This window comes from Muscardinus avellanarius (genome assembly GCF_963383645.1).
Source record: "Muscardinus avellanarius genome assembly, chromosome: 15".
Taxonomy (NCBI): domain Eukaryota; kingdom Metazoa; phylum Chordata; class Mammalia; order Rodentia; family Gliridae; genus Muscardinus; species Muscardinus avellanarius.
The window spans coordinates 30,492,889-30,510,509 of record NC_137801.1 but is presented as its reverse complement, the minus strand read 5'-3'; the positions used below and the strand labels follow the sequence as shown (position 1 = coordinate 30,510,509).

Here is a 17,621-nt window from a genome sequence, read left to right as displayed (position 1 = left end):
CCCCACCCCTAACTCTAAATTACTGACTGGGCTGTTCCAGCAGAATATCTGATCAGATGATCCTCTATCAGACTGAAGATGGCAAATGATCTCCCTGCTTCCAAACCCACTCCATCCTGTGCACCTCACCGACGTATCATTTACCTCATTGCTTGAAAAAAATTTTAACTTCCTTCTCTCGTACCTCCATCCCAATAGATTCTTCTTTCTCTACATCCCTGGAATCTGCCCCATGTCTGCGTCCAACTCCAAGCTGGCTACCATTATCTTCATGGAACTCCTACTATTCCTTCCTCTCCTTCTTGTCTCCCATTCTTCTTTGTTACCATGGTGATCCTCTCCTCCTCACGTACAGTCTAAACCCTTCAAAAGCTCCTTCTCCTTAGAACAAAGTGACAGAAGAGAGGAGATAAATAGATCCACGGTGGGAGAGAGGCGGGTTTGGGTGGGAGTGAGTAGGAAGAGAGAACAGATCAGATGTCAAACCCACCATGGGTTTCTAGTTGTCAATTAACTTACTTGGATCTCCCTGGGATACTGGCTCCAAAGACTGTGTGCTTAATTCTTCTTTTGGAACAAATCCTGGAAAGAGCAGTAAAACTTTTGGTGACTTACAAGCACAGGAAGCATCTGGCCTTGCCCCAGGGAAGGGGACAGAGTGGACGTTCACACCCAGCCTGGGCTTGGCTTAGAGCTGGCTTTTCTCCACACCTCCCCCATCCTGAGGGAAAAAGAATCGAGGAGAATCTACTGATAACCTACTGAAGTTCTCCTTCGGGTGCTCAGGGAGGTTTTGAAATCTGGTGACCTCAATTCTGCTACAGTCTCAACTTCTGAGCCTTAGTTTCCTTATCTGAAAGTGTTAAGCACTCTGCCAGTGTGAATGATCCCTCTGTAAAATTCCGAGAGTCTTGAGGTCAGGAAATGTGTCCGGCTCATTTAAGCCTTCACATGTAGGGCTTGAGTTAACATTTGGTTATTGAGAAAATAAGCAAATAGGAACAAGTAAAGCACGCGGAGGACAATCTAAAAAGGGTTGGATGGGCCGGGCGTGGTGGCGCACGCTTGTAATCCAAGCATTTGGGAGGCTGAGACAGGAGGATCGCGGTTCGTGGACAGCCTCAGCTATTTAGTGAGGCACTCGGTAACTTGGTGAGACCCTGTTTCAAAATAAAGAATACAAAACAGGGCAGGGTGCATAGCTCGGAGGGCGAATGACCCCTGGGCTTCATCCCCAGACCCGCAAAAATAAATAAATAAATAAATAAATAAATAAATATAAAAAGGGTTGGATGGAAATGGGAGAGAAAGAGTTCAGATAAAAGTAACTCAGATAAGCCGGGCGTGGTGGCACAGGCTTGTAATCCCCGCGCTTGGGAGGCGGAGACAGGAGGAAGCCAGCCGCGCTGGCTTAAGAGACCCTGTTTCCAAAAATAAAAATATAAAAAATAGGTCTGAGAGTGTAGCCCGGAGGTAGAAGGGCTTCCAGGAACCCCAGTACCACCAAAAAAAAAAAAAAAAAGTAAAAGAGGAATAGAGCGCCACCTCTCCTCTGTAGTTTGAGAGTAGAGGTGGAGATGCCAGAGGCTGTGTGTAGTGGATTTCACCCTGGCCGGGGAGGTGGGGGTAGCTCTTTAGAGCCATTTACATGAAAGCCACGTTCACTAATAGACCATTTTAGGAAATAAAAGACAACCAATGAGAATCCTCTCCAGGTTGGTTAAGGCCAGTGGGATTCCCTGGTAAAGCAAGGTACGCCAGTGGAAGTGGGTCTCCCAGTGGTCGGGAAGTTCCAGGAGTTTTGTGGTGGAGGAAGGCGCTGGGGTCCTCCCGGGTCTTAGCTGCAGCGGGCTTTCTCCTGACTCTCCTGGCTTGTTATTTTTTCCAGCTTGCAAAGCGCATGATTTCATTTTCCCATTAAAGGTCAGCAAGCTCACCTCACTTCCTCACACCGTTTAAAAAGATCGCGTTGGGTGTTTAACAGCGTTTCTCAGCCAGAAAACCTCTCAAGGAAACGCCCCAGGGCTCGACTTTGTAGGGAGGGGGAGAAAAAAACTAGTCCAAGGGAGTCCTCTCCACCCAGTCTCTCCCTACCAGTAAAATCTTCCTTCCTACCAAGAGCTGGGCGGCTTTGTTTATTGGAGTTTCAAACATTTAGTGCAGTAAACAGCAAACTACTCCCATGCATGTAAAGGGGGAAAGTGAATAGCATTGTGTAGAGACGGGGAAATAGAGGGCCTCGAAATGTGCTGCAGGATGGAGTGAGGGTCCAAACTCGTTTTTTGGGATGGGGAACTAACTCCCTTCTGGCTTTTGGTCTTTATGTTTTCTTCCTCTCTTTTGTTAGCCCTGTGTGGCTCCTTACTCCCTAGGAAGTTTCGGTGTTCCCTTCCCAGGACCGGAATGTCCCAGGTAAAAGCACCAGAAAGCCTGCCCAGGCAGAGTATGGCATCTCTGGTCCGCAGCTGGGTTATGAGACCTTCCTAGCTCTGTAATCCTGCATCCTGATATAGCCGTGGGCGGAGGGGTTGGACTATATAATTACCTGCATCTAAAAGGACTGATCCAGGCTTCCAAAAGTCCATTTCTCCTGATGTCCAAAATTAGAGAGAAACAAACTTGTTACTTAAACCAACTCAGCAAGAAGTCTCAGGTGAAGTTCGGGAATAATGCTTCCCCACCGTGGCAGGAAGTTTAGAGGAGTATGGGACCTGCATTTTGGATGAAGAAGCTTTAAATATATGTGAGTTCCCCGTCGAAAGTTCTTAAAACCAAAGACATAAGCACTGTTGTCTGTTTCTTTCACTAGGTACCAAGAATAATGAAGCAACAGGAATCCTAGGAGTCTAAAGTGTCTAAAAAGTTCACCCAGTCCAAAGCAACGTCCCTACCTGCCTCTACAGCATCCGTGCCCAGCGATGGCTCGTTGGTGCTTGTATACGTCTCTAGAAAGGGAGTTCATTACATATCCAAGCAAAGTAGCATGTATGCTGATTCCCTTTTGGATGATTGAGACTGATAAAAATGTCCATTGTAGTGATCTGAGCCTTTCAATTTAAATCTTTCTCCATCCATCAGTTCATCCACCCTCCCACCCAGCTGTCTGGCCCCACAGGGAGCGGTCCACTCATTTTCTGAGCTTCCACTTGTCACTGCTCATCCTTGGGCCAAACAAAGCAACCTGGCACCTGGTTCTAGCTACAGTAGGATATTTAACACCTTTCACCAAAAGTTGCTGGTAAAGTGGAAAGGATGATGGGGGAGAGGGAGATTCATTTTTTTTTTTTTTTGGTGGTACTGGGGTTCCTGGAAGCTCTTCTACCTCCGGGCTACACGCCCAGACCTATTTTTACATTTTTATTTGGAAACAGGGTCTCCTAAGGCAGCACAAGCGGCTGGCTTCGAACCTGCGTGATCCTCCTGTCTCTGCCTCCCAAGTGCGGGGATTACAAGCGTGGGCCACCATGCCCGGCAGAGAGGGAGATTCTTACCAAATAATCCTCAGTGTCTTTTGGGGAATCATAGCTATGAGATGCTCAGAGGCAGCACAAACATGTAAGAAAGCCTCAGAAGAACACACAAAAAATTACTGTCCTCCCTCCTTTTTTTCTTTCTGAGAAAGCAGAGAGCATGATCAACTGTTTCATTTCTTAAAGGATAAATGCTTTGCTGCTGGCTGGAATTATTAACACACTCAAGAGAAGATATATTTTTCTGTGTGCAGTTAAGATGCCAGGCTATTTTGAAAGATGATTTGTGCTTTTGCACATCCTGGTTTAATGGTGCGACCTGAGTTTAACCTGACTCCACCATTACCTAGGTGTGTGGCCTTGAGTAAGTCACGTATCCTCTGTGAACCTTACTTTCTTAGTTAAATAACACTAGCAGATTGGTTGAGGTGGTCTCCATGTTCAATATTCATGATTGAATATTATCTTTAAACATTCTGGTTCTTTAGCCTTGTTACTCTATTGCCACCTACTGGCAAAAATATGCACTTTGTTCTTTTCCCTAAAAAGGTGCTTGTTTGCTCCTTCCTTCCTTCCTTTCTTCCTTCCTTCCTTCCTTCCTTCCTTCCTTCCTTCCTTCCTTCCTTCTTCCCTCCCTCCTCCTTCCCTCCCTCCCTCCCTCCCCCCAAGTACTCATAAATATTACAAAGATTAAAATTCTGAAGGCTATATTATTTTGGTGAGAGATCAACAGTCCACCGAAAGCAGGCATTTCCCAGTCTCTTCTGTCCTGGTATTAATGCCATTTTCATCTTGTTTGGAACAAGTTTGAAACAAATCACATTCATCTTAAAGCCAAGGGCTGAGAAATATTTGGACAGCTGAGACTTGGTGGCTTTTGGACTTGGTAGTTACAAGAAGTAAATTTGTGAGAACATTTGTGTTCTGGTGTCAAGGAAGCTCCCGGTGGCATGGGAAAAGAGAAGTTAGAGGCCCATCCTGGGTCAGTCTGCCAAAACCAGGCTGGGCCCAGCTCGCCCACCTCCTCTACAGTTCACCTACATTTTCTTCCTGTGTAAAGATGAGGCCATGAAGACTTGTCCGGCTTGGCCTCCCATGGAGGAGACTCAGAGGAAGTAACTGTGTATAAAATCACTCCGAAAAGTGTAAGTGACTCTTAAAAAAACAGGGAGTTATTCTCATGCCCATTCATACTCGTCCATCTCATAGGCATAGTCAGAAGTAAGAGCAGCATTGGCTCTGGGCAATTTCCATGGTAAAAATGTCGAAACCATTAACATGTATCCAGAGCTTGCTCAGTGTGAGGCCCCGGCACTTTACAAGTATGAAGTCACTATGGCCCTGTGAGTTGGGTACAGGTAGGACCCCAGTTTTACAGGTGAGGAAATGGTGCCTGAGGAGTGGTGGGGCCCAGCCGGGAGCCCAGGTAAGCAGGCTCCGGGGCCTGCCCTCAGCCACCAGCTGCCTGTCACAGAAGAGGGCCTCGCCCCCGCATCGGCATCTCAGGGTGCTCTGCTAGGCCACCGAAGTGCACAGCCACCTGCAACTCCTGCTAATGTGGCTAAGTCTTCCAAAGAGCCCAGAACTAACCCTGTTCCTCAGAGCCCAGCACTGAACTTTGTACAGTTTTCAGTTCCTTCTGTTCCTCTGCACATCTGGAAGCGCAGAGGAACAGACCAACAAGGGACCCAAGTGGGAGTTACAGCACATGGCCCGTAGGACTCTCAAGTTTCATGGGACAGAAACCCAGGTGGCCCCTCAGCACCTAGGTTCCTTCCCAGTGGCTCTCCACGGGTGCAGTTTTGAGGAAGTGCAAGTATGAAGGCAGCGCCTCTGGAGCTGAGGACTTGCAGGCCTCCTGCCTCATCCCAGCTTCATGTCCCGAGGGCTGTATGTTTCCCTCAAAGAATTTCCTCCCACTATGCAGACAAGGGACACTCTGCAGCTGTACCCAAGGTGCAAACCCTCTCCTCTCCCCATTGCATGAGGGCCTGCAGAGACGGCTGAGGACAGTCTCAGTTCCTGAGCGTGAGCCACCATGCCAGGGATGCATCAGTAGTCCCGGGTTCAGAAATGGCTTTCCCTCCAAGACTCAGTGTGGGATATTTATTTGGGCCTTGGCAACCTTTTCTCATGGAAACAACACTAACTCCATGCTTAGGTTTCCAGGCCAGCAAAGCTTATTTGATTCAAATAGAGCACATGGTACCAAGTATGGGATTCCAGCTTGGTTCACAAGCTCATTTGTGCATGGATAAGAGTGGGGTGACCTCCTTCTGTAGAAGTACAAGAAAAAGAATCCTGAGGACTTTAGTAATTGCAAACTCAGGAGGAGATGTGCCCATTGTGAGACAGAGCTCCCCACATGGAATCCGAGTGTTTCGGTGGGGGCAGCGATTCCCTGGCACACAGGCATTGCGTTTTGCTCTGGGTGCCCTGCTTCATGAACCATTAACACGCTGTCGTGTAGCTAGAGCGAGTTCTGCCAAGTCATGTAGGGGCCTGTTGGAGGGAATGGAGAAATTTATTCTGGAAATGATGAGACATAAAGTCTAGTTTCATATACTTGAAAGGCTCTCAAATCCGAGAGACTCTCAAAATCTCAGCCTAAGCTCTGAAAAATTATGGAAGACCCCCAAAGACGTCTGTTTTGGTGGGTTATGTCTATTGAACTTTATGGTTTAGAAATTAAAACTGTGCATTCTCATTTGAGATAGAGTATTAACTAAAATCATTTAGCTATTAGTCATTAAAACAATAGACCTATTATATTTTAACATAAATCTCATTTTTAAGGAAAAATAACTTTTCCAAAACAGATAATTCAGTGCGATGAGTGGCAAGTTTCTTGAGTGTTTGTCACGACAGAAGATAGCTGGGGTTGGATATTGGCTCCTGCGGTCCGTTTGTTGTGACAGTTGCTTTGGATAAAGTATATGAAGGAATTACATCCTCATGGAGATGTAGTCAAAAGGAGGACCCCACAGAATTCCTGAAAGCAGGGTCCTTGGACCACACTTTGAGAACCACTGGTATAGACAGACTAGGAAAGATGGGCTGACGTTCTAAGCAGTTATGTTAAATAATGCCACTTGCCAAGCGAAGGGGCTGGGAAATCTCTGCCTCCTGAAGTTATTTGGTACTGGGGAAGAGCTTCTGTCTGGCATGCCATAAAGGATTCATTATTTTGGCAGAAAATTAGAACAGATGCATTTTGTACAGTTCTTTCTAATTCCATGATCTGCTAATTGGATGGCTGAGGAACTGCGTGTCATACCTGACATACATGGTTATATCCGAGGTGAGGGCTGGTAGCAGAGGATCTGTGAGCTCCAGCGGCCTCACCTGCTCTTCCTCAGGGTGTGAAAATGTCTTTCCACCCCAGGAGCCATAATGGGGTTTCATGACTAGTCTAGGACTGAACACCTTGGGCTGGAGAGTTCTCTAAGGCAAGATACCCCAAGAATTCATGGGAGGGTCCTGGATGCTCAGAGATAAGGGTGAGGAGAGAGAAGTGTCAGAAGTGGGAAGAATTGGAGGATAAGAAGGGGGCTAGGAACATCTGTGAGGATCATCAAGGCTAAGAGGCATGAAGGAGACTGGATCAGAAGCAGAGACCACAGAGTGCAAGAACTGGAGGATAGTTAGGGTGGAAAATTGAAATAGACCCAATTGTTTCCAGCAGAATATACCCTCAAAACAACCCTGAGGGGGTCGGGCAGTAAAAATTGAGATGGGGATCAGGAGGGGCTTCATTGCCCCCGGCCTCCAGTGCCATGTCTGACTCATATGATGTGTTTGTGCATTTGGGCTTTATCCCAAAGGAGCCTGGAGATGTGCCCGGGGGGGTGGGGCAGAGGCTGCTTAGGTGGTACCTTCTCCAGGGGACATCAGGTGATGAGGGCCCTTGAGCATCGGAGTTGACAGAGATGTCTCTATTTTGTTCTTGGACCAAAGAGACATTTTGTTGTGCCCCTCTCCCAAAACTGACAAGCTGGAGTCAAAGTGCAGAGGCCAAGAATGGGTGCGTGGGGAGGCCCATGTGTGCAGAAGCCACAGAGCAAGCTTCCCCGGTGCAGCGGGCCGCTTACCCAGGCTGACATCTGCTCCCATGGGTTCCTGGAAGGCAGCGCTGGAAGAATCCTGCCTCTGCAAACCTGGGGGGATTTACACAGATCAGCCAATTTACATGCACCCAGCAATGGCTTTCTCCTCTTACTTTGTCTCCTGGTGAAAGTGACCCTGGTTCAGGTTTTCTTTGGAATCAGATGAGCTCTCTGTGGTTGGCTCTACTTCTTAGCATTGTCCAGGCTGCAGAATTCTGGCCAAGGGCACAAGAGGAGAGAATGCCCCGTGGTTGGCCTTCAGAATCATCCCATGGGTCTGTTGAGGCCTGAGGTGGCCTTGGAGTCCTGGCCCTGGCCAGCCGTCTGATTTTTAAGCTTGTTTGCCCAGGACCATAGAGTATACATTGGCATTGGTGCCATGAAGAAGTTCATGGAGGCTGCCAGGCCCAACCGGAGCACCCACAGAGCCCCCGCTCAGATTCTGTATCAAAGCAAAACAGGACCTACAGTTTCCAGAAATCTAAAATGCAGGGGGCAGATGAATATCTCCCACAGGAGAGGACTTGAATGCTTCTCCATTTCAGGCCTGGCCTCTGGTCCTAGTGTCCCAGCCTCAAAGGGAGCGGTATGCCTCTATCCAGTCCATCAGCTCCAAGACAGGCCTTAACAGAGTCTGTGGAAAACATTTAACCCTGCTTGACCTCCTCCAGGAATCTGCAGGTCTCAACAGTGTTGCAGAGAAGAGAACTGGCTACATATCCAGGGCTGAACCTCTAAGAGCACACAGAAGTCTAGGTGTCATAATTCCAAGGGAAAATCCAGGAAGACAGAGAATATATTTTTGTTCCTATCTTGTAGAGGTGCCCAAGCACAACTGGCTCTAACCTTTCCTCACACTTTTTACTGAGTTCCTTAAGTATAAACCACAAGAAGTATTCCTTTTCAGATGTTTTTTTCTGTGTGTGGTACTGGGGTTCCTGGAAACCCGTCTACCTCTGGGCTACACTCCCAGACCTATTTTTTAATTTTTGGAAACAGTCTCTTAAGCCAGCGTGGCTGACTTTGAACCTGCGTGATCCTCCTGTCTCCGCCTCCCAAGCGCGGGGATTACAAGCGTGCGTCACCACGCCTGGCCCTTTTCAGATTTTAAGAGCCTGGTTAGGCATCCTTAGGGATTTCTATCACAACTTTCCTGCATCGCCTCAAGGAAATGGAGATTGGGTAAAGGCCTTGCTTATGTAATGGCATCCTTACTTTCCAACAAGTTCTCTTACAAATGTAGGCCCCGGAGCAGCATCTTCTGATGGGCCAACTGGTTTAAGGCTCCGCCCAAGTCTAAGTCAAGTGGCAAGGATTCAGAAAAGAAGACGCCTGTGTGCAGAAGAAGCTGGAAAGACAGTTTGGGTTCTTACCTGGCTTGGCACTGGGACTCTTTCTGCTGCTTGTGTAGGGGGTGGTGGACCAGAGATCTGTAATCACATTGGGCTGGTCAGAGCAAGAGTTTTAATCTAATTGTTCTCACTCTTTCCATGAGCCAACCCAGCCAGACATTATAAGGTCGGACCTAAGGAAGAGCTTTGTCCTTGGGCAGCCCGAACCTGCCCAGGAGGAGGCATTGAAATTAAAAAAGAAAAAAAAAAAAAGATTTAACTCAAAACACTGACTGGAAATTCCAGGTACTAATAACCCTTCTATTTCACAATTGTCAAAGTAAGTTTCTTTTACAAACGTACCATATTTCACTGCATTGTTTTTAAACGAATTCTCTTCAACTATGCTGCTTGTGGGGAGGTTAAAGTAACCCTTCAATAGAAATGTCACTTACCATTCAGCAACTGGCTAAACTGCGTTAACATAGTATTGACGCGAATAACATTAGCTTTCAGTCATTTTTAGAGGCACACAATGGTTATCCTTAATTACTGTGGGAGAGAATCAAGTATACTCCAGTGTTCATTATTTATTGGGCAATTTCTCCGAAGAGAGGTTTTTAAAGGGAGGAGGGAGATAGAAGATTCAGAGAAATGCAAAGCCCTTTTTGGGGAACAAGAGGTCATGTAAAAGCCAGATGCAGGAAAGAAGCAAGTTTCATAGAAGGAAAGATATAAGAGGTCGTCAAAAAATAGCAGTTTCCTCTTAGAACTGATCTATCCACATTCAACTTTGATTCTTTTTTTTTTTTTTTTTTACGTACTGGGGATTGAACCCAAGGCATCTGTTTCAGAGCTACATCACAGCCCTTAAAATATATATATATTTTTTTCTGAAGCAAGGTCTAGGCAAGTTGTTGAGGGTCTCCTTAAATTTCTGAGGTTGGCCTCAAACCTGCACTCCTCCTGTCTCAGCATCCCCAGTACTGGGATTACAGGCATGCACCAGCACGCCTGACTAACTTTTGACTCCTTTTGTCTCTGTTCCAGTTATTAGATAAACTTAAAGAAGCTTTATTTTCTGATTATAGAGATAACACGGGTTCACTGTAAAATATTTTATACTATGTACAGTAAGAAATTATCTCTTACCCTCTTTCCAGCAGTTACTGGCATACATTCAGCCTATAGAGTGATGACCCTTCCTCTATCCACATTCTCATGTCCAGCCCACAATTACAGGAATGAGATTGGGCCTGTGCTGCCTTGATGAACAATCCGCTGCAGGCCAGTGCCCTCGGTCAGTAAGTAAGTGCACATCTGCATCAACATCTGCACAGCTGGACGGCAACTTTAACCGTCCATCTAATGATGGGTAATTAAATCATCTCCATTTATTTTTCTATTATAAACAACATCTGTGTCCAGGCTTCTTTTCACCTTGGCTACTAATTACCTCCGGACACATTCTCCGAAGTGTGAATCCTGGGTCATTTCTCCATGCACTTGCCCAAACGGCAAGAGCATTACCAGGTTATCGTGAGAATTGAGGAAAAAATGACATTTAGTCTTTTATTTTATTTTTATTTTTCTTGGTGGTCCTGGGGTGGAACCAGGGGCTTCTCTACCTCTGGGCTATACTCCCAGACCTATTTTATACTTTATTTGGAAACAGGGTCTCACTAAGTTGCTGAGAGCCTCACTAAGTAGCTGAGGCTGGCTTCCAACCTGTATGATCCTCCTGTCTCAGCCTCCCAAGTGCTGGGATTATTAGCGTGCGCCACCATGCCCAGCTGACATTTAGTTTTTTAATTTGCATGTCTTTGATTCCTGGTGAAGTTGAGCAGCTTTTCATATATATATTTACTAGTCATTTGTAGTTCTATTGTTAGCTTTCCTGGCCATGACCTTTCCCCACTTTTCTCTTGGAGTGCTCATCTTTTTCTCATTCTGAGATTGGATCTTGAGAAAAACCTTCTGCAGACACTTTAGGGAAATAAGTTTCTCAGGTGCCAGGACTGTCAGTGAGAATGGAGAGGCACATGGGGGAGCAGCAGGGACGGGTCCGGCTTCTCCTTCCGTCCCCCAGAGGCCTGCTCCAAGGCCGGAGAGCAGCGGCGGATGGTCACGCCATCGCCGTGGCTTGGCACTCTCCTTGCCCGTCCAGTCTATCGGTTGGGGACACACTTCATGCTAGATCAGTTGAGACAACCAGGGCACTTCTTGAAATGACCAGGGAAACGGTGCTGGGTGCTGGTGCTGTTGTATGGTCAGCTGTCTCTAGAGCTAGGCCTGCAGGGATTTCCCATCCTTATCCTTCTTAAGCATATCTGTGATCTAATGCTTGAAGCTGCTCCCATGGTGTTGGGGTGCAGCTCCGTGGCTGTTTGGCTCCTGGGGGTATCATCACCATCCTTGGCCTCTCCCAAGAAGCACAGACTCATTGCTTCCCTGTGAGAGGTTTCTAGTGCCCTGGCTCTTGGCTCCCTTACTCCCAGCCTTGACTTGGTCCTTTCTGTCTTGTTTGGTTTGCACATTCATGGCTCCCTGAAGCAGACATGATCCTTTGTGTCCATGATGTATCCAGCCTGATGTTTTTTTTTTCATGGAGACCTTCCATTTGCCTCAGTTTCTCGCTATGGTTAGGAGAGCCCCATCTCATCCTGCTTCCAAATGTCAACTCTCTGTTGGCCTCCCTGCAAGTCTTTGTGTTCTGCCTGAGGGGCGGCTTTTGATGTCATTTTAGGGCAAAGATAACTCCCAGGTCTCAAAGGCAGGTAGCTCGTGTTTCGGCCGCACCCTTGCCAGGTGTCCTGAGCTGACGTGACTGACCTGCTCGGATACCGCAGTGGGACCTGTCCCCTGGTGTAGTCCCGACATTCTACAACACTGCCTGACACATAGCAAGATTCGAAAGACATTTCTTAAATGAATGAACGAGTGAGTTAGGATCTGCTTGACTACCTCATCCACAACTATGCTCACATATATAAGAGGAAACAAATTTATGCAATAATGGCAATTCGGTTGTCTATCAGCTGCTCAAAGAAATTGCTTTCTTATCATTGGCAGGATATTTTCAGTTCATTTGAAGGAAAAAATGGAGTTATTTAACCACTAAATATTACTTAATATAGTTGGGCTACAATATCACAGCAAATATGTATAATCATACATCATAGAAATAGATTGGTAGTTATCTGGGGATGAGAGGAGTGTTTTAGGGGAAATGGTAAGTACGGCTCATGGGTATGGGTTTCCTTTGGGGGTAATGAAAATACTCCCAAATTGGTTGTGGTGATGGTCACACGACTTTGAATATCTGAACGTCTTGGCATCATACACTTTAGATGGGATGAATTGTATGGTCTCTGAAAAGTATCTCAATAAAACTGCCATGGAAGACCCCATATTTGGTCCTTCTCATACCTACAGAACATCCTTTGAGCGGGCAATGCAATGCTTAAGAAGTCCTCCCTCCTCCCCTCCCTGTCTGCTCCGGTCTGGACAGTTAAGGTGTGGGCTGCACAGAGTGCGTGCTCCAAGGACTTGCCCGGCAGCATGTGGGTCAGCGTGGAGGCGGGTGCTGGCCGGGGATGAAGAGGGAGCACTGATGGCTGCGAGGCTGCCATCCAAAGCCCCTGTCCCCAAGCCAGGAATAATGATGCTCTGCCAGCCTGGGAGCCACTACTTCGAGTTTCTTGAGGTTTTCCACAAGCTCAGCCCAAACTTGCAATGGGATTTCCAAGCTCCCAGTGTAGCCAAATAAATATGCCACATATTTAATTATATGTGTTATGTAAGAGTTGACGTCCTTTAGGAGACAAAGGGTGCAAAGAACTGATTCACATACTCAAGCACATTCGAAATAATGAAAGAATCTAAAGGGAAGAGCTTGAAATTTAAAAAAACAAAAACTTGTGGCTACGGGACTTCTGTCAGCTCTGTTCTCCCAACATCCTCACCCCCTTTGTTGTGGTGTTGGGGATTGAACCCAGGAACATTCTACCTCCAAGCTACACTCCAGCCCTATTTTATTTTTTATTTGAAAACAGGGTCTAAGTTGCTGAAACCTCACTAAGTTGCTGCTGAGGCTGGCTTCACACCTGTGATTCTCCTGTCTCAGCCTCCCAGGTACTGGGATTACAAGTGTGCACCACTACGCCCGGCTCCCAGCATATTTCTGTTTCTCTTTTGCTTTCAGGTACTGTGTGTCTGTGTTAATATATTAGCCAGGGTCAAAAAAGAATAGTGTGGCAGGGGACGAGTCTAATGTATTTCAAACTCTTTGACAAATTATTTTTATGATATTCTTGTTGGGAAATTTCAAATCATGGTTTCTTCCATGAGTCATCTGGAGTATGGAGTAATAGTCCCAAATTCATAGCATTGTTGAGATTAGTGTAATGCATGCAGTGTGCCTGGCCCATGGACTGTATGGACAGTGTACATCCTGCCACTTATTGTTAATTACAGAAGAAGCTGGGAGGCCTGGCACCACCTTTCATGTCCACGTCGAGTTGTTTGCTGAGGACAGGGACCCTCCCTCCAGCAAGGGGAGCCAGAGGAAAGCCAGGCTGTTGGGGTTAGAACAGCATTGCTATTTCTCGGCTGTGCGACCCAGTTTCCTCACCATCCAGTTCCTTGGTTTTCTCATTAATACAATGAATTATCCAAATAAGAAGTGGCTATTTAAATAAGAATTATAAAAAGGAAGATTTAATAGGCTTTATTCCTTAAATTGCTTAGAAAAGTGTCCAATACATTGAAAGTGCAGATTCCCCTGGGTTAAGTAAAAAGATGGAGAGCCAGCTAGGGAAGGAGGGAGGGCCAAGCTTCATGGCCGTAATGATGATTGGAAGCTGGAGGTGAAGCTGGAAATAAAAAGTCCTGGGAACTTCCTCTCAGGAGGAAGAAGCAGCACCACGTGTGAAATTCTAAAAAAAATTCTGGGACAAGAGCAGCATCCTGGCTGCAGAATTTCCCATTCCCCCTCTACAGAAAAATCTTTGAAGTGACATAGGTACTTATTAGCCCAGGATAGTATAGATAGAAAAGCCCACATAGACACCTGAGATTGGATTCTCAGATGAGCTCTTAAGGTCCTGTTCGATGTGGTGCTGAGATTAATTCCATAGTCTGGATTGATAAACCCAAAAGCATAATTGAAGAAATGGATAAAAGTGGTCAGAAAAAAATCATGTAGAAAAAACTTCAATTATCTGACTTTTTTTTTTGAAAGATATCCTCTTGGTTTTGTTTATTTCAAGCATTCTAAGACTTCCAGGCATATATACCATTTGTCTCCAAAAAATTCCACAAACCAAAAACTCAACAGTGTTTACGTAGAAGCCTGGCATCCCTTCAAACAAGCTTTTTGAAGAAATGGGATTTACATTTTGGAAAGTTTCATGTAATATCCTACCTTCAGAATATAACATAGTTAACCTGGACACTCTTTATTGGGAGGGGGGGAAGGGCACGAAGCATAATCTAAATGTACACCATTTTTAATATGTTCCATTTATAAATAAAAAAGAAATATATAAAAATAAAAAAAATAAATCTTTAAAAAAAAGTACTGTGACGGCTCCTAGTTTGAACCTGGGAGAACAGAACCACATAGCCCTAGCTCAGGTTTCAAATCCCCTCTGCTGACTTGGCCCCAGAGGTGGAAGGGTGCACACATACTGAGGCTCAGATGGAGTTGTTTCTCTAAAGATCCCCAGTCCCACTCTTCCAGCCCACAGGGACACAGGGTCCACTCACCTGTCTCCTGGCTCCCATGGTCCGCAGGCTGTGGTCTGGGGCTGCTGGTGGCAGAGGCTACAAATGCGGATGGTTTAGGCAAGGTGGTGTGGGTGGCCTCAGCTGCTGGCATAGCCAGACCCTGCATCAGGGTGGCTGGCGGTGTGGTTGTCCCTGAAGTAGAGGGCCTGTGATAGGCTTTGGTGGTCTCACCTGTAAGGAAACAGAATTGTACCACGGCCTGTAGAATAGCCTACAGCTCTTAGAGGACTAGAAATCAAACAAATGGTTCCCGGGTGCCAGATATGAGCAGAGACCTGTGCCAGCTACTGTGCCTATGCCAGCTACTGTAGAGGGTGAAATCTAGACAAACAGACCTTGATTCCTGCTTAGAGGATGTAGAGTCACAGAGCAGTTAGCCAGTCAACAAACAAAAGACTGAATAAGAATATTTAAATGACAGTTAAAAACTACACCAGTGTAGACAAAGCAGAACATGGCCAGTTGCCAAATTAATTTGTCAGGTACCACAAGCAATGATTTATACATACACCTTTCTCCTCCTCCTCCTCCTCCTCCTCCTCCTCCTCCTCCTCCTCCTCCTCCTCCTCCATTTCCCTGTTTCAGTTAGCATTGGCTATGAATGAAAAGTATTTTGGGAGCTGGGCGTGGTGGCGCACACTTGTAATCCCAGTACTTGGGAGGCTGAGACAGGAGGATCGCGCAGTTTTGAAACCGGCCTCAGCTACTTAGTGAGGCTCTCAGCAACTTAGTGAGACCCTGTTTCCAAAAAAAAAAAAAAAAAAAAAAATAGGTCTTGGAGTGTAGCCTAGAGGTAGAAAGCCCCTGAGTTCCATCACTAGTAACACACACACACACACACACACACACACACACACACACACACTATTTTGGGGCTGGGTATGGTGGCACAGCTTCTAAGTCCAGTACTTGGGAGGCTGAGACAGGAGGGTCATGGTTAGTGGCCGACCTCAACTACTTAGTGAGGCCCTCCGCAACTTAGTGAGACCCTGTTTCAAAATAAAGAATAAAAAAATTGGGCTGGGAGTGGAGCTCAAAGGAGAATGGCCCTGTGTTCAAACTTCAGTACTACAAAAAAAAAAATATTTTGGGGGCTTTCACTATGACCTCCTGGTGGAGAATGCATGCTAGTTTAGTGTGGTTCTTGACCAAGTTAACTAACTCCCCTGGGAGTTTCCTGGTCTAGAAAGAGGGATAATGAGCTAACTGGATGGTAAGGGTCATTGAGATCCATCTTCTAAGTTGTGCTCTTGTCCACATGTGATCATCGGGATCACTAGCCCAATTTAAAATGCCATCACTCCCTGTTTTCGGGAGGCTGAGACCAGAGGATCGTGGTTTGCTCACAGCCTCAGCTACTTAGCGAGGTCCTTCGCAACTCAGTGAGACCCTGTTTCAAAAATAAAAAGACTAAAAAATAAGGCTGGGAAGTGTAGCTCGGAGGTAGGATGCCTCTGGGTTCCATCCCCGGTACAACAACAACAACAACAACAACAACAACAAACACCATCACAGTTGTCTTCTCGCAAAGCAAAGCTCAGCCAAGTGGTTAGTGCTGGGGTCGCCCTGAGAACAGCTCTGAAGGTTCAGGGCAAGGGAACAAGTGCAGCCGTTGAGCGCTGGGGACTGTCATGAGAAGCCTGTGTCTGTGCCAGAGGGAGATCCACGAGGGCCCCAAGGTGAACAGCAGCTCAGACAGTTGCAGGCACCTGCTAGGCCCACGCTGGGGGATGCCAAGGTCTACACCGCAAACGTGGTGGCTTTAAACAACAGAAATGTATTCTCTCGCGGCTCTGGAGGCGAAGTCCGCAGTTGGTACCGCTGGGTCAAACTCAAGGCGTCAGCAGTGCTGAGACCCTCGGGCAGCAGGGAGGGAGCATGATTTTCCTGCCTCGGCTAGTTTCGCCTGGCATGCGTTTCCTGCCTCGGCTAGTTTCGCCTGGCCGCTGGCCTTCCCTGGCTTGTGGCCATCCTCAGGGCTAGCATCCTCGATTTATTTCTCTGCCTCATCTTCCTGTGATGTTCTCCTGGATGGCTGTGAAATAATCTCCCTCTGCATCTCTTTTCTGAGGATGTGTGAGTTGCATTGGGGGCCCACCCAGGTAATCCAGGATAATCTCCTCATCTCAAGATCCTAATCGCCTTAGCAAAGCGCATCCTCCCCCAGCTAAGGAAGCAGTCACAGGTGGCAGAGATTAAGATATGGGTCTCTTTTGGGTGGCACAGTTCAGTCCCCATATGCTCTAACTGTAACTCTTCTTAGGGTTGACACATTTTTGGTACATGGCACAGCAGGTCAAGAGGCTGGCATCTGAGATAAAAAGGCATCCAGCTTCCTCTTCCACACGGCACAGCGCCCTGGAAAGCACAGTCCTGTAGACAAGCGTGTGGTGGGACATTCAGATGACCGTCTGCACCGGCTCCACTCACCTCCCACCCTGACGCTGCCCTCACCATCTGTGGAGACCACAGCGCTGACTTGGGGGGGAGAACAGCAAAGAGAAGACCTGGGCATGGACTGGAATTTAGTCACAGGGTTGCTCTGGAAAGCTCTTGAAGGCAAGGCCCAGTCAAAGCGGGAGGAGGCGCCCTCATTTTCCCTCTTACTTGCTACTATTTGCTCACCTTTCAGGGCCTGCGCTCTGTGTTAGACAAACCACTAAAGAACTGGCCGTAGCCTTGGGGGCTCAGCCAGTCTTCACACCATCCTCAGGCAAAACCAAACCTACCCAATGTATGACATTTCCATTACTTCAAAGGGACTGAGCGTTCCAAATACGATCTAGGGAAGTGTCTAATTTCTCCAGAGTACCACTGTGTCTTACCCTCTGGTAAGTGCTATTAGGCCTTAGAGTCCCTTTAGGGAGAGGCAGGCCCCACCCAGTTCAATCTATCTAATCTAGGGAAAAGCCATTAACAATACC

The 17,621-nt window shown here is 46.8% G+C and overlaps 1 protein-coding gene across 12 annotated transcripts in view; it reads right to left on the bottom strand.

Annotated features, from left to right (window-relative positions):
• Positions 1–17,621, bottom strand: part of VIT (vitrin) — a gene marked incomplete at both ends in the record, with an annotated part of 97,762 nt that overhangs the window by 37,751 nt on the left and 42,390 nt on the right. For 2 of the 12 annotated variants that reach the window (XM_080712036.1, XM_080712026.1), the window contains 4 exons: positions 520–582; positions 2,546–2,590; positions 7,562–7,627; positions 8,950–9,006. In XM_080712036.1, coding sequence (XP_080568162.1) covers positions 520–582; positions 2,546–2,590; positions 7,562–7,627; positions 8,950–9,006 — 231 coding nt within the window. Of the gene's footprint in view, positions 1–519; positions 583–2,545; positions 2,591–7,561; positions 7,628–8,949; positions 9,007–14,676; positions 14,869–17,621 lie in introns of all 12 variants that reach the window. The other 10 variants (XM_080712034.1, XM_080712035.1, XM_080712025.1 and 7 more) reach the window with 9 other exon arrangements.